The sequence below is a fragment of the Zootoca vivipara genome, chromosome 10 (assembly GCF_963506605.1).
Source record: "Zootoca vivipara chromosome 10, rZooViv1.1, whole genome shotgun sequence".
Taxonomy (NCBI): domain Eukaryota; kingdom Metazoa; phylum Chordata; class Lepidosauria; order Squamata; family Lacertidae; genus Zootoca; species Zootoca vivipara.
In genome coordinates, this window is record NC_083285.1 from 54,321,090 (window position 1) to 54,341,902 (window position 20,813).

The following is a 20,813-nucleotide window of genomic DNA, read 5'->3' on the forward strand; positions in this document are numbered from 1 at the left end:
ATTATAAGTTCAAAGGTCTTTTGCAGACATAACACTACTGATTGCTAAGAAAATAGAAGCAGACAACAGGCTAGTGCACAACATCCTCTGCCCTTCTCCCTTCACTGGTGTAAATTCCTCCCTCCACCCTTCCCTGATTTGCCTAACCTATGGCTTAAGCATTACATCTGCAGTGATGCTCGCCGTGGTGAATGCAGCTAAGATGTTTCTTAGTGTGTGAAAACCCTTCAATCCTTTTTGTCACAATGGGGAACCTGGTTAGCATTAAGTATGGTTAGTATCTGTGCACTTGTAATGGGAAACACTGAGAAAGGAGGGGGAATACATGGCCAAAGGGGAAGGAAGGAGGGGAGAGACAGTGACATGCGCAGCCCATTCTCAATTTCTTAAGCATGGTTGAGAGATCAGCTCTGTTATGCCTGTCCCACTGTCATTATCTCTTTATCCATTTGCTCTCCTCTGCCCTCCTGTAAAGATCCTTCTATGCCATCGTTTTGTTCTTGTCCATCTATCTTGCCCTGATTCCGTTCACCTTTTGTTCCTTATGTTTTATCTCAAGAATGTCATACCCTCCTTGTTCATTCATAAGCTCCGCTGGGTAAGCAGTGGATGGCTCGTTCCATGAATGGAGCTGGCAGCTTCACTGGGGGTGGGCTGTTTGTTGTGCAAGTCGAAGGATTCTGGGAAGGTCAGGCACAACTGTCGTCTTCAATTTGTTTTCAAAGTGAGTGTTATTTTTCTGAATGCAAGAGGCATTCTGGTGAATGGGAGCAGGTTGTTTGTTAGATTGGGGGCAGTATGCTCTGATGTATTTTCCTGGAGGGCTAACTGGTCTCCTTACTGTCCAGAGTTTGTAACTCCATTGTTTCCACTGAGAAATTGGCGGAAAGCAGGCAACCAGACTTTCAGGAAACGGACGTGCCGTCCTGCCTCTTTTGGGCAATGCATGGTCGTTTGTTCAGGAGGAGCCTTGAAGGGGGTTCAATGAATGAGCAGGTGTTATGTTCTTTCTCAAATGTCACTATGGCAGGAAATGCTTTCAGTTCTCCCAGAAATATATAATAATCAAAATGTAGCAAGTAGCCGAGGAACATCAGAAGAGCCTGCCGGATCAGGCTCATCCAGTCCAGCATCTTGTTCTCACAGTGACCAACCAAATGCCTGTGGGAAGCCAGCAAGCAGGATTTGAGCTCAAGAGCACTCCCCCCTTCTGCAGTTTCTGGCAACTGGTATTCAGAAGCATTGCTGCTTCCAACTGTTATGGCAGAGTGTAGCCATCAGAGGCAGGAGACGTCAATTGCCCTCTCCTCCATGAATTGGTCTAATTTTCGTTCCATGAATGGAGGAGTGAGTTCCATAGTTTGACTGTGTGCAGCATGAAGAAGAAGTTCATTTGCTGTTGCCTCATCCCGCTCAGTTTTCCCTTTACTGACTGTGTATATTTCAGACTGGCAGCAGCTTTCTGGGAGAGGGAGTTTCCCCAGACCTACCCAGACATGCCAGGAACTGAATCTGACATGTAAAACATGTGCTGGTGAGCTGTAGCCCTTCAACAAAGGGCGATTTGGTGACTGGCTGGCAAATCCAGGGCTTTCTCAGCAGTCTCTACAAAACTCCTCACTTGTTTCAGAAAGATGGTCGAGCCTTTCCAATTCAGGAAGGCATTTGTTGTGCCTTAACTAGATTTCTCTTGCTTGTCCTGGTGGTTTCATTGTTTTCATCGGGCTTTGCGTGTCTTGCCTTTTGTATGGGTTTTCTCTCTCTCTTTTTTTGTATTTAACCATAAGCTGCTGTTGGAGCCCTGCGGGTTACAAATGTGGGGAAGACATTTTGGAAACAAATTCATAAATAATCTTGACAGGTGCAAGGAACAAGTTCCCACTTCCCCCAAAGCATGGAGGGAATTCAGTACATCTGTGTAGGAAGGAAATGCCCTTGGCTTTGCGTGGTCATCACCATCACAATGAAACAGCAATTCATTTCTCAGTTCATCTCCTCTATGAAACCAGCAGCCTCTGTGGTTGAATGAGTGGTTGCCAGTCTTTGTTTCTTCTCATGTGCCTTTAGCATCAGCCTGGCAGGCAGAAATTAAGGAGCCAAGGCTTTTCCCATCACTTTTCCCTATGTCAGCGACTGTTCAGTTTCTGCATGTGGGACTGCTGTTACACATACAGAAGATCCATAGCTCAGAGGCAGAGCATCTGCTTTGAACACAGAAGGTCCCAGTTTCAATCTCTGTCATCTCTAGGGAATGTCACATGGGGCTTATCCACACCTCTGCTTGCTCTGCTGCTTCCCCCTGGTTTGGTGTTGGTTTGGTGTTGAAATGGACCCAACGGCTATGGGGTTTCCCACATATTGCTTTTCATTCCAGTTTAGCACTAAAGAGCAGGTTTCTCCAGGGGAAAGCAGCGGAGGAAAAGCTAAGGACAAGGGAAAGTGTGGATGAGTCCTTACTGAAGACAATAATAAGTTGGCATGACTCGGTTATAAGGCAGCTTCCTATATTCCTTTCATCCAAATGGATCTACTTGTCAAGTGTGTGCAATAGCTGTTTTCCCTCTGTAGGCACGACTTGATGGTCTGTACTGATTTTGTCACTTATGCAGAGATATCTCTGGGGTGGCCATGCCCACCTGTTCAGTTTGGTGATGGGGAACAAGAGCAGGAGAGGGTTGTTGCCTTCAAACCCTTCATGGGGGCTTTATGGGGACTTCCAGGAAAGAGGAAGAAAGTGGATGGACATTTGGGCTGGGTTTTTCTTATGTTCTGTGTTCACCTAAGCCATGGGTAGGCAAACTAAGACCCAGGGGCCGGATCCCGCCCAATCGCCTTCTAAATCCAGCCTGCGGATGGTCCAGGAATCAGCGTGTTTTTACATGAGTAGAATGTGTGCTTTTATTTGAAATGCATCTCAGGGTTATTTGTGGGGCATAGGAATTCGTTCATCCCCCCCCCCCAAAAATATAGTCCTGTCCCCCACGTCTGGGGGACAGTCGACCGGCCCCCTGCTGAAAAAGTTTGCTGACCCCCTGACCTAAGCATTCCCTTATATTCACTTAAAACTCAATTTCATGTGGCAAATGTTGAAGGAGACCTGGAGGTCTTGGCATTTTGGAGGATCCTGACATAAGTAATTGGGCCAGTGGCTTGGTGGCCAGATTTTATCATTTTAAGCCTGCCTGAACAAAATTGCTACATCTGTTACTCTTCAACAAGTATCATGAGTGAGTAAATGTTATTTTTACCTTTTACAGGACTGTTTGTGTGATTGCTGTTTTAAGGGGGAGAAAAGGGGGAAATACCAGGAAAATCCAGTCTGCCTTAAAGCATCTTGAATTCACTGGCAGAGGAAGGGGGTGCCGTGGGTGCGGCCTGACTCGGGTGTCATCCCTGGGGGGGGGGTGACATCGCTGCCCCCCCCCACGCACACAGTATGTGCGCCACTCCAGGTGCCAGAGCAGCTAGCTCCGCCTCTGCTTGGATTACTTAAACTAAAAGACTAAAACAAGCTTAGCTAAGCTTCCCTTTAAGCTGCAAAGGCATGCCACTCTGCTGAACTCACAAACGTGAGGAAGGAAGGATAATCCTATATAATAATGTCCATGTTGTCCCTGCGTCCAGATGTCCCGTGTGTCCCTGGGTCACTGCGCATGTGCCCCAGGGATACAGGGATTGGACAGCAGAGACTGCGCGCGCGCACTCTCCCCCCACTCTGCCTCCTCCAACCGCCGCTCCCGCCGGGGTGGAGGCCGGCGAAGGCCTCCTCACAACCCTCCCTGGCCGTGAGGAGCGGCGGTTGGAGGAGGCGGGGGGGGGGAGAGTGCGCGCGTCCTTCCTGTCGGCGGCTGGGGGAGAGGAAGGAAGGAGGAGAAAGCGCCGCTTTCTCCTCCTCCGTTCCTGTCCCCCTGCCGCCGACAGCAAGGACGGGTCCCAGGGTTCGGAGAAGCGCTGCGCAAGCGCTTCTCCGAACTCTGGGATGTCTGCTTCCTGTCGGTGGCTGCAGGAGAGGAACGGAGGAGGAGAAAGCAGCGCTTTCTCCTCCTTCGTTCCTGTCCCCCTGCCGCTGACAGCAAGGACAGGTCCCAGGGTTCGAAGAAGCGCTGCGCAAGCGCTTCTCCGAACCCTGGGAGTTCTGCTTCCTGTCGGCGGCTGCGGGAGAGGAACGGAGGAGGAGAAAGCAGCGCTTTCTCCTCCTCCGTTCCTGTCCCCTTGCCGCCGACAGCAATGACAGGTCCCAGGGTTCGGAGAAGCGCTGCGCAAGCGCTTCTCCGAACCCCAGGATGTTCTAGAGCCCGTTATTGAACGGGCTGAAATACACTAGTATCTAATAAATATCTCCTCTCCTAGCATCTATTCACATCCCAACAACTCAAACACTGTGTGCTCTTTTGCATCCAGTCTTCCTACCCACATTTCCTCACATTGCACATGCCCATTCTTCCTAGGGGAGCAAGGTGCATTAGGGAAGGTAGATTGGTGTAAAGAGGGGGCAGCATCTGAGTTGTTTCTGACCCCACTGTGGGAACCATTGGTGAACAGGGATGTTGCCTGAGCAACGTGAGGCAAGCTCCCCTCCCCCTAGCTTGCCCTGAAGTTGTTTCTTTCAGGGAGGGAAGAGGGCTGTTACTTATTAATATCTTTGTGTCTTGTGGTTTTAAGAGTTTCCACCTGGCTGCCTCTCCTCTGTTCCCTTCTTGAGTGTGGGCTGCGAGTTCATTTTGCAGACGCTTTTAGTGGGATGCTGGCTCCCGCTGCATTGTCACCTGAGCGGAAAAAGCTTGGAAAATAGGTCACTGCGCTTGGCTGAGCACATCCCCGGCCCACAACGGTACAGCTGCTTCCTGCCTTTCCCAAACCCTTGTACTGTGAGCCTCCGGTGCTGCGATGAGTCCTGCCCTAGGTGCCTTGTGGCAGAATATGCACTGGCAAGACACTGAGGTTTCTTCTGGCGATGCTACCTGTGAGCAGAGGGACCAACAAGAAATTACAGTGGTTGAAATTGTGATGAAAGTGATCTCAGTGGCTCTGGATTCAAGCACAGTAGAATTGTGTTCTCCCCCCACCCACCCCCATGTGTGTGTTTTAAAGCTCTATTGGCACTCAGTGTTACTTAGGTTTATTATGTGCCATCCATGTGAACCTGCCTCCGCATTAAAGGGATGTTTGGAAAAGTAGAAGAGACTATCCCAGGAGAGTCTTTAGTAACAATCAGCCAAACGGTAGCATCTGATGGATTTCAAGCTTGTGTGTAGCTGTTTGTCTATACATTTATAAAAGCTCCATGCTAAAAATCTGATCATTTGCTACGAAACACACACACCATCTTCATTTTGCATAGCTATACCTATTTGTTTGTTACATACATAACCAATACTCATGTTAAAATGCATTCTCTCTATGACTCAGTGCTCTATTTTTTTCCTCCCTTCAGAATAATAATGCTTGAAACATCCCCAAAGGTTATTAAAGAGAGCACCTTTGGGATAATCCTGTCTATATTGTGCAGCTTCAACAGTGTGGCTAGAAATGGAGGAAGAGGAATCTTGTTTTAAAAGGATTTATACATGTAATTAAGTAGTTCCAACCCAATCAATCTTTGCTTGCTTTTGAACCACCTCTTGTATCAAGCAACTGCTTACGTCTGAACCACTTGTGCATTATTATTATTTTTAAAGCCCAACTAATTACAGGCAAAATTAGACATGAAATAATATGTATATTATACATATGATATGTATAAAAGGGCCAAGCCTCGTGCTGTACTATATTTTGGCAGCTAGCTACCTTGCTTGCTTGCTTGCTTGCTTGCTTGCTTGCTTTATTTATTTATTTATTTATTTATTTATTTATTTAACTAACTGCCCTTTATCCAAAGGGCCCAGGGCAGTGTACATTAAGAACATAATTTACGCAGCATAATAATAAAAACATAAGACAGAGCATAATGAAACAACAACAACAACAACATTAGCACATACCAATTTAACAGGCCATAGATTATTTAATGTCTGATAGGCTGGGTAAAAAGGAATGTTTTCACCTGGTGCCTAAAGGCATGTAATGATGGCGCCAGGCGAGCCTCTCTGGGGGAGAGAATTCCACAGGGGGAGCCACCACAGAAAAGGCCTGTTGTTGTGTTGTCACCTTCCAAATCTCTCGGGAAGGCATGGCATAGAGAAGGGCCTTGGGTGACAAACGCAAGATTGCGAGGGGAGGTCCTTAAGGTATCGAGACCTTGAATTTTTATGTATCCATTTTTGTGCTGGTTACTTTAGGAAATCACACATGGGATGGGTTCTGGTTGAGGGCAGTGTCATGTGAACAATGCCCAGAAATCAGCCTCAAATTCACAGTAAACACCAATGTGACACGCCCCCTTGTCTTCTCCACCTCCCACTTGCTCTTGCATTGGTCATAAATGATCATATTGCTGTCAAGAAGAAGAAGTAGCTAGGAGACACTGATGCACACCCCCACTATCAAACTCAACTAGCCAATATATATTTTAAACCAGGGCTGTGCAGAGGCTTAAAGGTTACAGGATCTGCTTTGTTTTTTGCTTGAACCACCAAGACCCATTACCCAGACCCATAGGGGCCTAGGGGCCAGACATACACTTTGAATTAAGGAACATAACCTTGAACACCAGGAATTTGTTTTCAGCAGCAGACCTGAGCTCCTTGCCACCCACAAACCATCTCCTGCTTTCTCCCCAATCTTTTTTTTCTTTTTTTCCGATTCAGTGCCCTAGTTTTGGCACAAGAGTCGCCTTTTTTGTTTGTTGGAATAGTTAAACAATTGGGAGTCCTTCTGATCTACTACAAAAATTACCCAGAGATCTGCAAGTAGATCACTTCTTACTGCTTTCCTTCTGGGTGACATCACAGCTACCTCAACCCTACACTAAGGGTTTGAACTATCTGTGAGTTGAGGGAGATGCCCCAACCATTTGCAGTCTCAAAAAGAGCCCTTTCCCTTTGTTTCCCTTAATAGCCCACCACCTAGTCTTATCACCTCACCAGAAGGCTAGCCTAGCTATTCCAAGATTTAGAAGCCCTGATTAAATTCTAACACTTGCTGGATCCAGGGATTAGAGGGGTCTGGCACCCAGCTTAATACCCTAAACTCATAACGGTAAAGTAATGCTGGTGTCATTCCAGGCAAAATTAAAGAGAACTGCTAAGAACTGCTAAGAACTCATAAGTCTTTAGGTTGCAGTCGTTAACCATGCCCTGGTCCTTAATGTATTGTCATTTATTTTTATTTTTTCATTTTTCTATCTTTATTCTTATTGTATCACAAAAACTGAATTAAAAAAAACCATGCCCTGGCATGGAGAATGCAGCTTCAGATGTTCCCTTGATGGAGAAGATGGGATCTATCGTCCCCATTCTGTTGAGTAGGCTTCAATCTTTAATGGGTGTCTTCGTGCAAGGAAGCACAATGCACTTCAAGTATTTATTTATTTCTCTTTCTTTCCTCCAAATTTTAAAGTCTCCAGGGGTGACTGCAGTGGTGAACCTGGTATTGATTAACTAGGAAATTTTCTGCAGTTATCAAAGCTAAGCATTTAGCAGCAAGAAGCCTTGATGTGACCCCATGGGAAGAAGAAGTGCATGTGTTAGTAAAATAAAAATAACAAACAGAGAGGAGGAGGGACGGGGGAGGAGGAGGGATAGCTCTTTAGTGCTCTTTCTCCTTCTGCAAGCATCCTCTGATCTGCCCCTTGAAGGGAAAAATAAAGACTGCCTTGTGGGAATAGTCACATTGATTTTTCTCCCCTTTATACTTAAGTTTGGTATCAACAGTTCCTCTGGCACAGGAAAAAGCCAAACCCAGGTCTCTGCAACTGGAGACAGATTATAGTTTTCTTCTTCTTCAGGGACTTAGTTTAGACCAAGTATTTGAACCCTTTTCAGTCCAGGGGCTGCATTTCCTCGTGGGACACCTCTGGGACTGTGTGCCAATGTTGGGCAGGACCAGAGGCAAGGGTAGGTGGAGCAATGGATTTCAGCTTTGCAAGTTAGAGATATCTGCAGACGTGCATACCTCTATACCTCTCTGCCATTCATACAGGCAAACAAGAGACATTATCAAGGAGGGTAGGGAGTACAGAGTACAGACGGGGTCTGTTTTGGGGGGAGGTGTGTGTGTGTCCTGGGGAGTCTTGAGGGGCATGTAGAGAGGGCTGAAGGACTGTATTCAGCCCATGGACCTCAGGCTCTCCGCTGCTGGTTTAGGGCGTTATTTCCACCCAAATTTGAGTCCACACTTTAGTATCTGTACAACACTCACAGACTGTTCAAGGCACTTCACCTTAAGGCTGACCTGAAATGCCCTCTCCCCATTTGCCTCCTTCCATTTAGGATAGGGCTATAACTCAGTAGCAGAACACAAATTTTGCATGCAAAAAGCCCAAAGTTCAACCCCTGCCATCTCCAGGTAGGATTGAGGAAATCTCTTGCCTAGAACCCAGCAGAGCCACTACCAGAAATTGTGGACCAGCCTTCCCCAACTTGGTGCCTTCCAGATGTTGTTGGGCTAAAGCTTCCACCAGCTCCAGCTAGCATGGACAGTGTTCAGGTGTTATGGGAACCACAGGCCAAAATTCCCAGAGGACACAAGACTGGAGAAGGCTAGATGAATACTCTAACATTCAGTTAGAATGTTGGGACTAGGACCTAATAGTCTGGGGTTCAAATCCCCACTTAGCCATGAAGCTCACTGGGTGACCTTGGACCACTCCCACCTCCTCAATCTACCTTCTTCACAGGGATGTTGAGGAGGGGTTTGTGGGAAGAGCCATGCATACTGCCCTGCCCTACTTAGAGAGGGAGGGTGGGATAGGATAAAAATATAACTGAAATATATTTCAGTAGACCCAAGGCTTTGTCCGAGTGAGCTCAGATGTCAGCCAAAAGTGAGCAAGATACAGAAGTAAGATGGGGTCACATCTTGGTTGATTTTTTAAGGAAGGAATCATGGGATTCCTGCTGAGATCTTCCATGTTGTTGTGATAGCTCTGTTTTTCCTTCGTACATCTCCAAGGAGACTGTTATGCAGAGATGCTTGTAGTAATGCTGCTTGTTTTCTCCTTCCCTTAGCTGTGTAGTAGATGAGATGGACTTCTCTGGCATGGAGCTTGATGAAGCTTTGCGGAAATTTCAAGCCCACATCCGGGTGCAGGGAGAGGCCCAGAAGGTGGAGAGGTTGATTGAAGCCTTCAGGTAAGAGCCACGCTGATGTGGTACAGATTGACAGGCAACTGCTTCCAATGTTGGAGGTCAGCTGTCTGAGGAGCAGCCAGGAGTTTCCCCTCACCCAAGGAAGAGTAAACCTATGAGTAGGTGAGATCCCACTGAGCCAGGCGAGGTGTAGGGTCCCAAGGTCTCATGAAGGGTGCTGTTCCTTCCCAGTTTTGTGGCTATGGTTGGTGTTGTGCTGCCCCACAAATCAGCCAGACAGCATTGACAGGCTCACCAGATGTAAACCATTCCTACAAATTTACAATTAGTATTTCATAAATGATGGGGAGGTCACATGTCAGGGAAAACCTTTTTTATTAAAGGTTTTCTTGATTTACAGAAATATATGCAATGTCTCTCGTAACACTTTTACAAATCGGTTTCATTTGTTGAGACATTGGGAAGAAAGAGGGGGACACAGAAGTAGAGGGGGGGAGATGGGAGGGTCAGGTGACGATGTTTCTATTTTACTTAATATATTGGGGGGGTCAGCGTCGCTTGTGCAGGTTCTCTGTTGTTTCCTTGTGTTCCTTTGGTGGTGAGAGAGGTTGGGGTTGGCCTAGGGTATGGTTGTTCATTTGTGGTTGGCTGTAGTGGTTTTTGTTTCATGTGTGAGTGGGGGTGGGGTGGGGGTGTTTTGGATCAGGTTAGCCATATTTATTTGTATGCTGTTGGTGGATTTTTGTCATTGTCTTGTTGGGCTGTGTATGTGATAAAGGGGAACCATACCGGGGTGAAGTCGTCGTCTTCTATTTGTCACCGTGTCAGTTTCAGCATATTGGTTAATTTTTCTAGTAGAGCTGTTTCCCATATTATTTGGTACCATTGATCCATGCTTACTCCTATGTCAGGGGAAACCTTCTTAAACAAAAACATCTTCAGCAGGTGCCTGTCTATTTTCATTTGGTAATTGATACCAGAGGGCTGTCTCTACAGCACTAACAGCCCTGTTTCTAGTGCTACACTTCTGAGGCATGTGGTACTCTTGTCAGTACTTCTGAGGCATGCAGAACTCAGACCCTTGTGAGAAGATTGCCACAAGCACACAGTTTTGTTGCAGGGAAGTTTCTGCACATATTCAAATACAGTAAGCCCTAAACATACGTGGGGGTTATGTTCCAGGAATCATCCCTAAAGCCAAAATCACCTATATTCAAAACACATTGGGTGCAATGGTGGGTGGGATTGCCAAAGTCTTTTTTCCCAGCTGCCCTTTTCTGTCATGGATCACTTATTCTGGGCAAACAGACTTTTCCGTTTGTGTGCTTGTAGAACCAACTGATGCACTGCAAGGTGTTTATGTTAAATCTAACATGCTTCCTGGTTTTTTGAATCTACCTAAAGTGATTGGCTTGTTCTTTTATACTGAGTTATAGCTCAGGGATTGTAGGCCCAACCACTTTGAAGCATTTTTTTAAAACAGTCAAGTGGTGTGTAGATTTTATGGAATAAAATAAACTTTGGCGTCATCGTTGATAGTCAGACTGTAAGTAATTTGAGGATCCCCAGACATTTAAATCTATATATTAGTGGCATTTGATTTCCATTCATGTGTGTTGACTTTGTCTCCCCCACCTGCAGCCAGCGGTACTGCATGTGTAACCCTGACGTAGTCCAGCAATTCCATAACCCAGACACCATCTTCATCCTGGCCTTTGCCATCATCCTTCTCAACACGGATATGTACAGCCCTAACATCAAACCCGACAGGAAAATGATGCTGGAGGACTTTATTCGGAACCTCAGAGGTGAGGGCATTGCTTGGATGAGCCATAATCCCAGCGTGAAGTAGAATTCAAGCACATAACACCAAAATAGCTAAAATATATGTGCCCAAAGGGAGGAAAGTAGCATTGCCACCTCTCCGAGAGAGGGAGAAGAGCCTATTTGCATTGTTGATCTTGTAAAAATAGTACACCCCCTTGTAGCTCAGGTTCATATTTTATCTCTGTTCTCATTGTTTATGCTTCACAGGAGTAGATGATGGAGCTGACATTCCCCGGGACTTGGTGGTGGGAATTTATGAGAGGATCCAACAGAGAGAGCTCAAATCAAATGAGGATCATGTAACCTATGTCACCAAAGTAGAAAAATCCATTGTTGGAATGAAAACGGTGAGCCTTTTGCACATCACAAAGGCAATCTGCGTTACTGTTGTTGCTGTTGTTATCCCTTGCAAACGTGTTTGCTCCACGGTTACTTTTTCCTTATGAAGCTGCCTTGTGCCAGGTAAGACCATTTGTCCTGTTGGCCCAGTATTGTCCTTCTCTGGAATGGGGAACCTCCCATCAGTCCTAGCCAGCATGTCAAGGATGGTGGCAGATAGAGTCTAAAAAGCGTCTGGAGGGTCAGAGATACAAATCCCTCCTTCACACTGAACTGGCAAGCCCTCTTCATACAGAGTCTCAGGATAAAGTCTTTCCCATCACATTCTGCCTGTGATCTTTTTAACTAGAGATATCAGGGGTTGAACTAGGGGCCTTCTGCATCCGAAGCATGTGCAGTTCAGACAGTGAATTTTATGATTACCCTTCTCTTTCTGACTTAGTTTTCCTTTAATGTGCCCATCTCCTCTTTTCTTTCTCTGCAGTGTTCTCTGATCTCATTTATAATTTTTATTTTTTGCATCGTTATTTCTTTATTTTGTTTGCCCTTGAAAATAGTCTTGAGTACATCTGTCTGATTTTCCGGGCAGCAATCGTTTTTGCAGACCCTGCCTGCCTTGTAACCTGGAAGCCAAGTCCATAGGAAGGCACGAAAGGCTGAAGGTGTCTTAGGGCCCATCTGTGTGCACAGAGACCGCATGTGCCTGGGGTATAGGGTGGTGGGTTCTGCAAAGGGCCTTTTAGTAGGTGTGGGGTATTCAGTTCACTTTTAATTTTAACAAGAGCCTTCCTAAATCACACTTCCCAAAACATTGCACAAATCAAAATCTTTTGTTAATTGCACTTCTCCAAATTTTGCAGCACAGTTCTCCAACCCGAATAATGTGTAAAGAAATGTGAATGTTTGGGGAGGAGTGTGTGTAAATATGCATATATTAGTAAAAATAACATATGAAATTGCACTGATACAGAAATGTATCAGTTAGAAGAAACACACATTAAAAAGCTGACTCTTTTGTGAGGACTTTTTTTTTCCTTAAAAAAAATTCAGGCTAATGAGGAAATAGGGAGAACCGAGCCTAAAACTGAAAAAAAATGAGAAACCGAGAGAAGCTGAAATGGACAGATTTGTCTACCCCTTCCTGGGAGAATCACTGTGTAGATATTCCTGTGATGATCCAGCTGTTCTCTCTCTGATTTCTAAGCCATGAGCAGTAATCACCGTATTTTTCGCTCCATAACACGCAGCTTTTTCCTCCTCAAGAGTTAGGAGAAATCTCTCTGTGTGTTATGGAGCAAATGCCATGGCTCCAGCAGCGCTGTGGGGCAGGCAGAGGGAAAGCCGTGAAGCCGTGCACAGCGTTTGGCTGGCTTTCCCTCCACCTAGACAGCCAGCCTGCCGCTCAGCAGCTGGTAGCCAAGCTGATCAGCAAGCCAGATAAGGCATGCTAGCAATAAAGGAGGCTGCCTGGGAGGGGGGAGGTAAAAGCACATGGATCCTCAGGATTTTTGCATTGGGTCACCCCAGTTTCACCATCAGATCACATAGCATGTCCATGGCTATAGCCTGCACCAAAAAAAATCATATATCCACTGTTTCGTTCAGAATATTTCCCCCCCCCCTGGTTTTCCGCCTCTAAAAACTAAGTGTGTGTTATGGTCCGAAAAATACGGAAGTTAGTTAGTCCTCCTCGCCCCTACTGAAATTAAGCTTCAGCACATGTAACTGCATTTTACATATACATTATGCCCCCCCTTTCCTGTCTCTCTCCTCTCTCTGTCCTCACTCTGTTGTTTTCCTTTCATCACAATTTAGACCATAAACTCCTTGAAGCCAGAGGCCTGTCCTTTTTTGCTTATGTTATTCTGCAAAGTGCCATCTGCAGTGACAGCCCTATATAAATCACTCCCTCTAATAGTGAACTCAGGTGGTGAGTGCCAGTAAGACTGGAGCCAAAATGGGGCCACTGAGAAACAGAAACAGGAAGGTAGCAGCATGCTTGGAAGGACTCTGAGGTTTCCAGAAGCCGAAAAATACATTTTTAAAATGAACAAACTTCTAAACAGTCCGCAGAGGACTAAGTGTGCTCAGTAATCATAGGACATTGTGAGTCTTGCAGAAGAGAAAAATGGAAAACCTAGCAGTGGAGAGTCGAGTGGCCTGCTGGGAGAAAATGACTGACAGGAACCCAAGACAGGAGATGTTCCTTTAATGAGGGAAGATGAACCCTGAAACATTTTGTTGCTGATTCCACTTGTGATCCATAACAATCAACATTGCCATTTCATTTTCCTTTTGCTTCTTTGCTATTTTATTTTTGTGCTCATGCAAGCACCAAGGTCTTCCGCTTCCATCAGGTGCAGTGAGATACTGCAGATCAGGGAAAGTCCTGAAATGAATGAACTCTGCCTGCCATAATTGTGAGAAGCTGCTCTGGTACACTCAGTGCCCTTACGGAGCAGAAAGCTTCCTGCTGAGAACAGGCTGCAGGTGGTGGTGGGGGGCAAAGCCATTGCAAAGCCAATAGACTTGCTTGAAGTCATTTAACGTGCAATGCTTTGGGGTTGGCCGATAAGGAAGGGGACTGTTTCCACTCCGTCTCTGTCTTCCAGGTCCTCTCAGTGCCACATCGCCGGTTAGTTTGCTGCAGCCGACTTTACGAAGTGACAGACGTCAACAAAGTACAGAAGCAAGCTGCTCACCAGAGGGAGGTCTTCCTCTTCAATGATTTGCTGGTGGTGAGTGGCCTTTGGCCTTGAGAATCACAGCATCACAAAGAGACTTAGAGCCAGTGTTCAGGAAAAGCACAAGACACATGACTCCCCTAGGACTTCCAGGTTGGACTTGACGTGAGGCATTGCATTCTCCCTTACTTATAAAACTCCCTTCTATGTAGAAAGGTAGCAATCAGGGAGAAGGTGCTTAGATACCTTTTTATTGGTGATATGCTGGTTTTCCGTGGGTGAGAGGTTTGTTCTGCTGGTTGTTCTTCTGCTCAAGGGAGCATTCGGTCATGAAATCACCTGCCTGCATTCCAAACACTGCAACAAGTGTGTTGTTGGTGGTGTATGTATGTATATGTATGTATTTGTGTAGACAGATAGATATAAAAACCTGTCTTTAATGCCACCTTGTACTATGCCCCACCATGACTCAAATATTACAATTACAGCACCAGCAGAGATGAAATACAGCCTTAAAACAGCAATGGAATAGACACTTTCTAAGATGAAATAGCAGAGTCTTAGCTTGCTATATAAGTTCCATCTCTAAGCGAATGTTCTTCAGGAAGGAGCCTCTTCTAGGTGCCTGACTGAGAGACTACAGCCTCCCAATACACATCAGACAATGAGTGGGGAAGGACCAGAGACTTTGAAGATGATCTTATTGAGGTTCATATGGGAGAAAGAACTCATAGAATAATAGAATTGCAGAGTTGGAAGGGACCCTGAGGATCATCTAGTCCAACCCCCTGCAATGCAGGAAATATGCAGAAACCTGCAACCTTGGCATTCACCACGCTCTAACCAGCTGAGCTGTGCTGCAGACCATCTCATGCTTTATAGCTCAAAACAAGCAACTTGCATGGAGCCCAAAACTGAGTTAGGAGCCAGTGATGTGGGCATGGAGCTGAAGTTGTATGCTCCATGTGTGCACTTTGTATACTTGCACCTACCTGCCGAGCCAATTGCCAATTATTCATGGAAACAAAGGGGCAGGTATGGACTATCTGCATTTGTACACTTTTGCAAAGTGCAAGCAAAGCTTTGTGGATGCACACTCAAGAGAATCCAGTTTCATGTTCCCCTGCATAGTGAAAGAAAAAGTCACCGCAGAATAAAAACACATCTCCAACTTAATCCATTCTACTTTGTTTCACAGGAGCTCAGTGAAACTGATAAGTTAAAATCCCTCTGAATCTGACTAGGGTGATTTGATAATAATAATAATAATTTATTATTTATACCCCGCCCATCTGGCCGGGTTCCCCCAGCCACTCTGGGCGGCTTCCAAAAAAACCCAGAAATTCTAAAATACAGAAATCCATCAAACATTAAAAGCTTCCCTAAACAGGGCTGCCTTGAGATGCCTTCTAGGACTCCCTGGAGAGTAGAAAAAGAAACACCAAAGCATATTTCTCACTAAATTTCCTAAGCTGTGCGTTCTGGTGACAGTTATCAGATTCTTTAAAACAGTGCCGTTTATTTGAGCCAAACTGGACTTGATGCAGTTAGCAATTGCACAGCATGTTTCAAACAATTAAATTGCAGGTACAGCGGGCATGATCCAGAACATGATCATGATGGAGGAATAAGGGGGCTTTAACCCCTTGCTGCCACTGCTGTCCTAATCCAGTCCCATCAAAGATAGGTATTAGAGAATGAATAATGTATCCCCTTCGAGACACTTTCATGGGCAATCCATTGTTCAACCTTCTGCACACAAAGAAATTAAACCGTGGGGTTCTTTCCAGACTGACTCTAGTTTCGAGTGGGATCCAATCACATGCTGGATAATTTGGGTGGTGTAATTGCAGTTGATTCCCTGAAAGATCAGGATTTATGCGACAAGGAAAGTGCTGGGGAAAAAAATACATCTCCAAAAACAAATGAGAATGGATTCTCATTAAACAGCTAGCCATCATCTGTGCAAATGTATCGGGGTGAATGCACAGCAAGCAGGTTTTCTGTAAGTGCCCTGGAATTATGACCACAGAGGACAAACGCTGTAGCTGAGAGTAACTCCCAAGTGTCCTTCCATGAGGTCACTGAGAGAGAACAAAACTTGGGGGTAGTATTCAACTATGTTTTACTCAGGGAAGGCCTTTGCTGTTGCATCTGAAAAACTCTCTTCGTTTCTTTGTCCTCCAACAGATTCTCAAGCTTTGCCCCAAGAAGAAAAGCTCTTCAACGTACACATTTTGCAAGTCTGTCGGCCTGTTAGGAATGCAGTTCCATCTCTTTGAGAATGAATGTAAGTTTGTCACAGTTTTGGTCACCCACCGGATGACACTGGAGGACAAGATTTATAGTGTGATTTTTTATACAATGGTAGTAGTTTGATGCCTTGGGCTGGAAAGATGTGTAGCCTGCTGCTTAATGAGAGAATGGTTTGAAGCGACAATTTCAGTTTCCGCCTGTTACCCATAGCCTCTATATTTTGGCATCATGCGGTATTTGTGCAGGCACCTTAGATGTAAAAAACCCACAGGCTTTTACAACTGGGGAAAATATTTTCCCATTGTGCATTGCAGAGGAGTGGAGCATGACTAGAAAGGATCCTGTTGCTTTGACCTTGGTGCTATTTTTTTTAAATGAGGTACCAGTACTCATATAAAAGTGTTATGGGTGCCAGCACAAAATGGCTGCCATTGGCAGAAAAGAAAGCAGTGCCAATACTGTATGAGTGAGTACTGTCACACACAAAAAGCCCTGGTGTTTCTTATATCTATATGGCTAGTTTCGTTGGCTGAACACCCAATTGCTAGGTATTTCAAAACTTTAAATTGCTCTGGAATGTTTCCATTTATGTTTCACAGGCTTCCTACCAAATATTACCAACTTAATCTTGCTGAAGTTTATTTTAAGGAAAACTCTACCAAAATCAATAAGCTGCGACCTTGGACACCAATGAAAATTTAATAGTAGGAACATGCAATATTTGTATGTTAACAAGATAACACATCATCAAGCCACTCCAAAGCACTCCCAAAGGGTGCTCATCAATGGCTCCTCCTCATCCTGGAGAGTAGTGACTAGTGGGGTGCCACAGGGTTCTGTCTTGGGCCCAGTCTTGTTCAACATCTTTATCAATGACTTGGATGATGGGCTTGAGGGCATCCTGAGCAAGTTTGCAGATGACACCAAATTGGGAGGGGTGGCTAACACCCCAGAGGACAGGATCACACTTCAGAATGACCTTAACAGATTAGACAACTGGGCCAAAGCAAACAAGATGAATTTTAACAAGGAGAAATGTAAAGTACTACACTTGGGCAAAAAAAATGAAAGGCACAAATACAGGATGGGAGACACCTGGCTTGAGAGCAGTACATGTGAAAAGGATCTAGGAGTCTTGGTAGACCACAAACTTGACATGAGTCAGCAGTGTGATGCAGCAGCTAAAAAAGCCAATGCAATTCTGGGCTGCATCAATAGGAGTATAGCATCTAGATCAAGGGAAGTAATAGTACCACTGTATTCTGCTCTGGTCAGACCTCACCTGGAGTACTGTGTCCAGTTCTGGGCACCACAGTTCAAGAAGGATACTGATAAGCTGGAACGTGTCCAGAAGAGGGCAACCAAAATGGTCAAAGGCCTGGAAACGATGCCTTATGAGGAACGGCTTAGGGAGCTGGGTATGTTTAGCCTGGAGAAGAGAAGGTTAAGGGGTGATATGATAACCATGTTCAAATATATAAAAGGATGTCATATAGAGGAGGGAGAAAGGTTGTTTTCTGCTGCTCCAGAGAAGCGGACACGGAGCAACGGATTCAAACTACAAGAAAGAAAATTCCACCTAAACATTAGGAAGAACTTCCTGACAGTAAGAGCTGTTCGGCAGTGGAATTTGCTGCCAAGGAGTGTGGTGGAGTCTCCTTCTTTGGAGGTCTTTAAGCAGAGGCTTGACAGCCATCTGTCAGGAATGCTTTGATGGTGTTTCCTGCTTGGCAGGGGGTTGGACTGGTTGGCCCTTGTGGTCTCTTCCAACTCTATGATTCTATGATTCTATGATTCTATGATTCTATGAATGGTCTGGTGTTTGACTCAGTATAATGCAGCTTCCTGTTTTTTAAGCAAACTTCCTTATTCAGTTAGGATGTCAGGGGGACTCCCTGCAGAGAGCCTCCCCCCTCATCCTGACCAGCACTTCGCCCAGCGACAGCATGAGCAGCAAGTCAGGAGTAGGGAATGAGGAATGGAGTGGAACGGAGAGAGGGCTCAGTCAGGCGTCTGAGCCCTGGCAACGGTATGGGGAACAGAGCGTGCAGGAGGAGCTCAGAGATGTGTCAGAGCCCTGGCACTGCTCTGGTCGAGGGTCAGCGGATGAGGAGCTCAGTGAGACGTCGGAGCCCAGGCGCCGCCCCAGCCAGCAAGAGGGGAGACCTCTCCTTCTGGCGCCCGAATTGAGGCGTGCACCCATACGTAGGGCAAAAGGGCGGCGTTTGGGGTGCCCAGGCTTTTATGCTGGCCGAAAAGCAGATGGAAGCCATTGCCGGGTTCTGAATCGGACTAGGCGGTCATGTTTTCTGCTATCTCTGCACTGTGAATAGTATGCACAATAAAACTCTTAAAGACAGAGCCGACTGGAGCGTCTTTACTCGAGAGTAGCGCAACAACCCCCTGACATAGGGTGACCATGATTACATACAAACGTCTCTTGTTGCATACAAATGTCTCTTGTTGCAGGTTACTCACAACATTCTCTCTGCCTCTCAATTCCTCCCAGACTTTTGTGGTTCCAAATTATCTGGGTTTTGTCATCAAATGGCACCCACCAATGCAAAGATGATCTGTGATTATTTTGAACTGGATTTCTGCAATTTGGTAAACACTAAGTCGTGTCAGTGAGTTGGTGCTTTTCTCAGTGTATACTCAGCAGCAGCAAACTAAGCTCCCATGCCTTCTCTTGCCTGAGTCATACGCATAAGTGAATGTATGCACTGAAATATTGTACACAGTCATTTTTGACTAGGTGTTTGTTCGTACTTGGAAATACTTGGGCAGATGGTTCCATGCACAAATCCATATCACCACCTGCATTATAGTGCTCTGATGGATGTTCCTTTTTGGTACACATGGAAATGCATATCCTCTTTCCATCCTGACCCCCATTCTTCCATTGATGTGAGCACTTCTTCATATGCACCGCTGCAGAATTCTCCCTCCGCCCCAAAAGTGTGCTATTTCAATTTGCACAGCTGCTTATTTGTGTGAGTTACTTGGAAAAATCAACATGAACAAACTGAGGCAATATTTCATATGCATTCAAAACAAAGAAGTGCAGTTTCAAGAGGTGGCCTATTGCAGACTTATAGTGCAGTCTACTCTGAAGTAAACCTGGTTGACTTGAGAGGGATGGTATAGGATCGCAGCCTTAGAACCTCAATGCCCTCATCCATAATCCAGCTGGGTCCAGGTTTTTATTCTGGACCAACCAATCCTCTTGTTTAGCGGGAACAAACCTGGCAGCATTTAGCTGTGTTTATTATTATACTAATTAGTCTAATTAGTAGGATTATGTAGAAAGCTGCCTTAATAAGTAGGTCAGGCTGCTTGTCCATCTAACCAAGGACTGTCTACTCTGACTTGGCAAGGATCCCCGTCTCCTGTCACATGATCCTCTTCACTGGAGATGCCAGGAATGAAACGGGGGCTTTCTCATCTGCTCTGCCACTGAGCTATGGTCCCTTCTCAGATTGCTTCAGCCTTTTTAATGTATAGAACCCACAACACTAGTTTTATGTCCCCTCTCCTTCTTCTTTTTTAGATTACCCGCATGGCATCACCTTGGTGACTCCTCTTTCAGGCTCAGAGAAGAAACAGGTACTCCATTTCTGCGCTCTGGGTGCCGAGGAAATGCAGAAATTTGTGGAAGACCTAAAAGAGTCAATAGCAGAGGTGATGGAGCTAGAACAGATTCGAATTGAATGTAAGGCTCCCAGCGTGGCCCAGACTCCATGCAGTCATTCTGTCTGTATGTACATATGTCCGTGTCTTGCGTATTTTTGTGTCTGTTGTTAGCAGGGGTGTCATTTCAGATTTCAGTAGGGGGGAGGGGGGGCAGGCGTCCCAACAAGGTTTAACGGTCCTCTCTTGAATATCTGCAAATTTAAATGGGAATGAATTTAGTCAATATTAAATGAAAATGAAGATATTCAATATGAAATGGAAATGCAAAAGCTGGTGTATTTAAGAATATTTCTGTGATTTTAAAATATTGTTTATGCTACGAAACAATTATAAAAAATGTTATCAATACTGGATCATCAGGCACCATTCTTTGCAAGAAATGAGATTCATACCTTTGGCATGTGCATCTAGGGCAAGCTACACCTAATTTTTTGCAGCACTAATTTCTCAGCATTAGAACTGGTGAGTTTGCCCGAGATAAAATGTTCCTAATGAATAACCAGAGATGATGTAAACTATCATGGCCCCTTACTCAAAATGGCACCTTTGGTTGTGGAGCTGGATGAGGGTGGAGGGCTGGCTGTATCTTCTTGGGGTGGGGGTGGGGGATTTTATTAGAAAGTGAGTGTATAAACTGGATTGTTCTGTCTGATGCTGCTATGTGGGTACAATAAGCCACATAATGTGGACAAAAATGCACACATTAGGGTAAAGGGTTTCTAAAATGCCTATATTCGTGAAAGTGACATACAAAACGCATTGCAATAGGAAAGATTGCTTTGCAAAAATGGTTTATTGGGCAAAATTGCATACAAAATGCATACAT

The 20,813-nt window shown here is 45.3% G+C and overlaps 1 protein-coding gene across 2 annotated transcripts in view; it reads left to right on the top strand.

The window, feature by feature from the left end:
* The window catches only part of IQSEC3 (IQ motif and Sec7 domain ArfGEF 3), a 44,712-nt gene that overhangs the window by 18,561 nt on the left and 5,338 nt on the right, over positions 1 to 20,813 (top strand). For both annotated transcript variants that reach the window (XM_060279969.1, XM_035127827.2), the window contains exons 3-8: positions 9,108 to 9,230; positions 10,830 to 10,996; positions 11,223 to 11,362; positions 13,967 to 14,092; positions 16,229 to 16,328; positions 19,845 to 20,006. In XM_060279969.1, the coding sequence (XP_060135952.1) occupies positions 9,108 to 9,230; positions 10,830 to 10,996; positions 11,223 to 11,362; positions 13,967 to 14,092; positions 16,229 to 16,328; positions 19,845 to 20,006 (818 nt within the window). The remainder of the gene's footprint in view (positions 1 to 9,107; positions 9,231 to 10,829; positions 10,997 to 11,222; positions 11,363 to 13,966; positions 14,093 to 16,228; positions 16,329 to 19,844; positions 20,007 to 20,813) is intronic.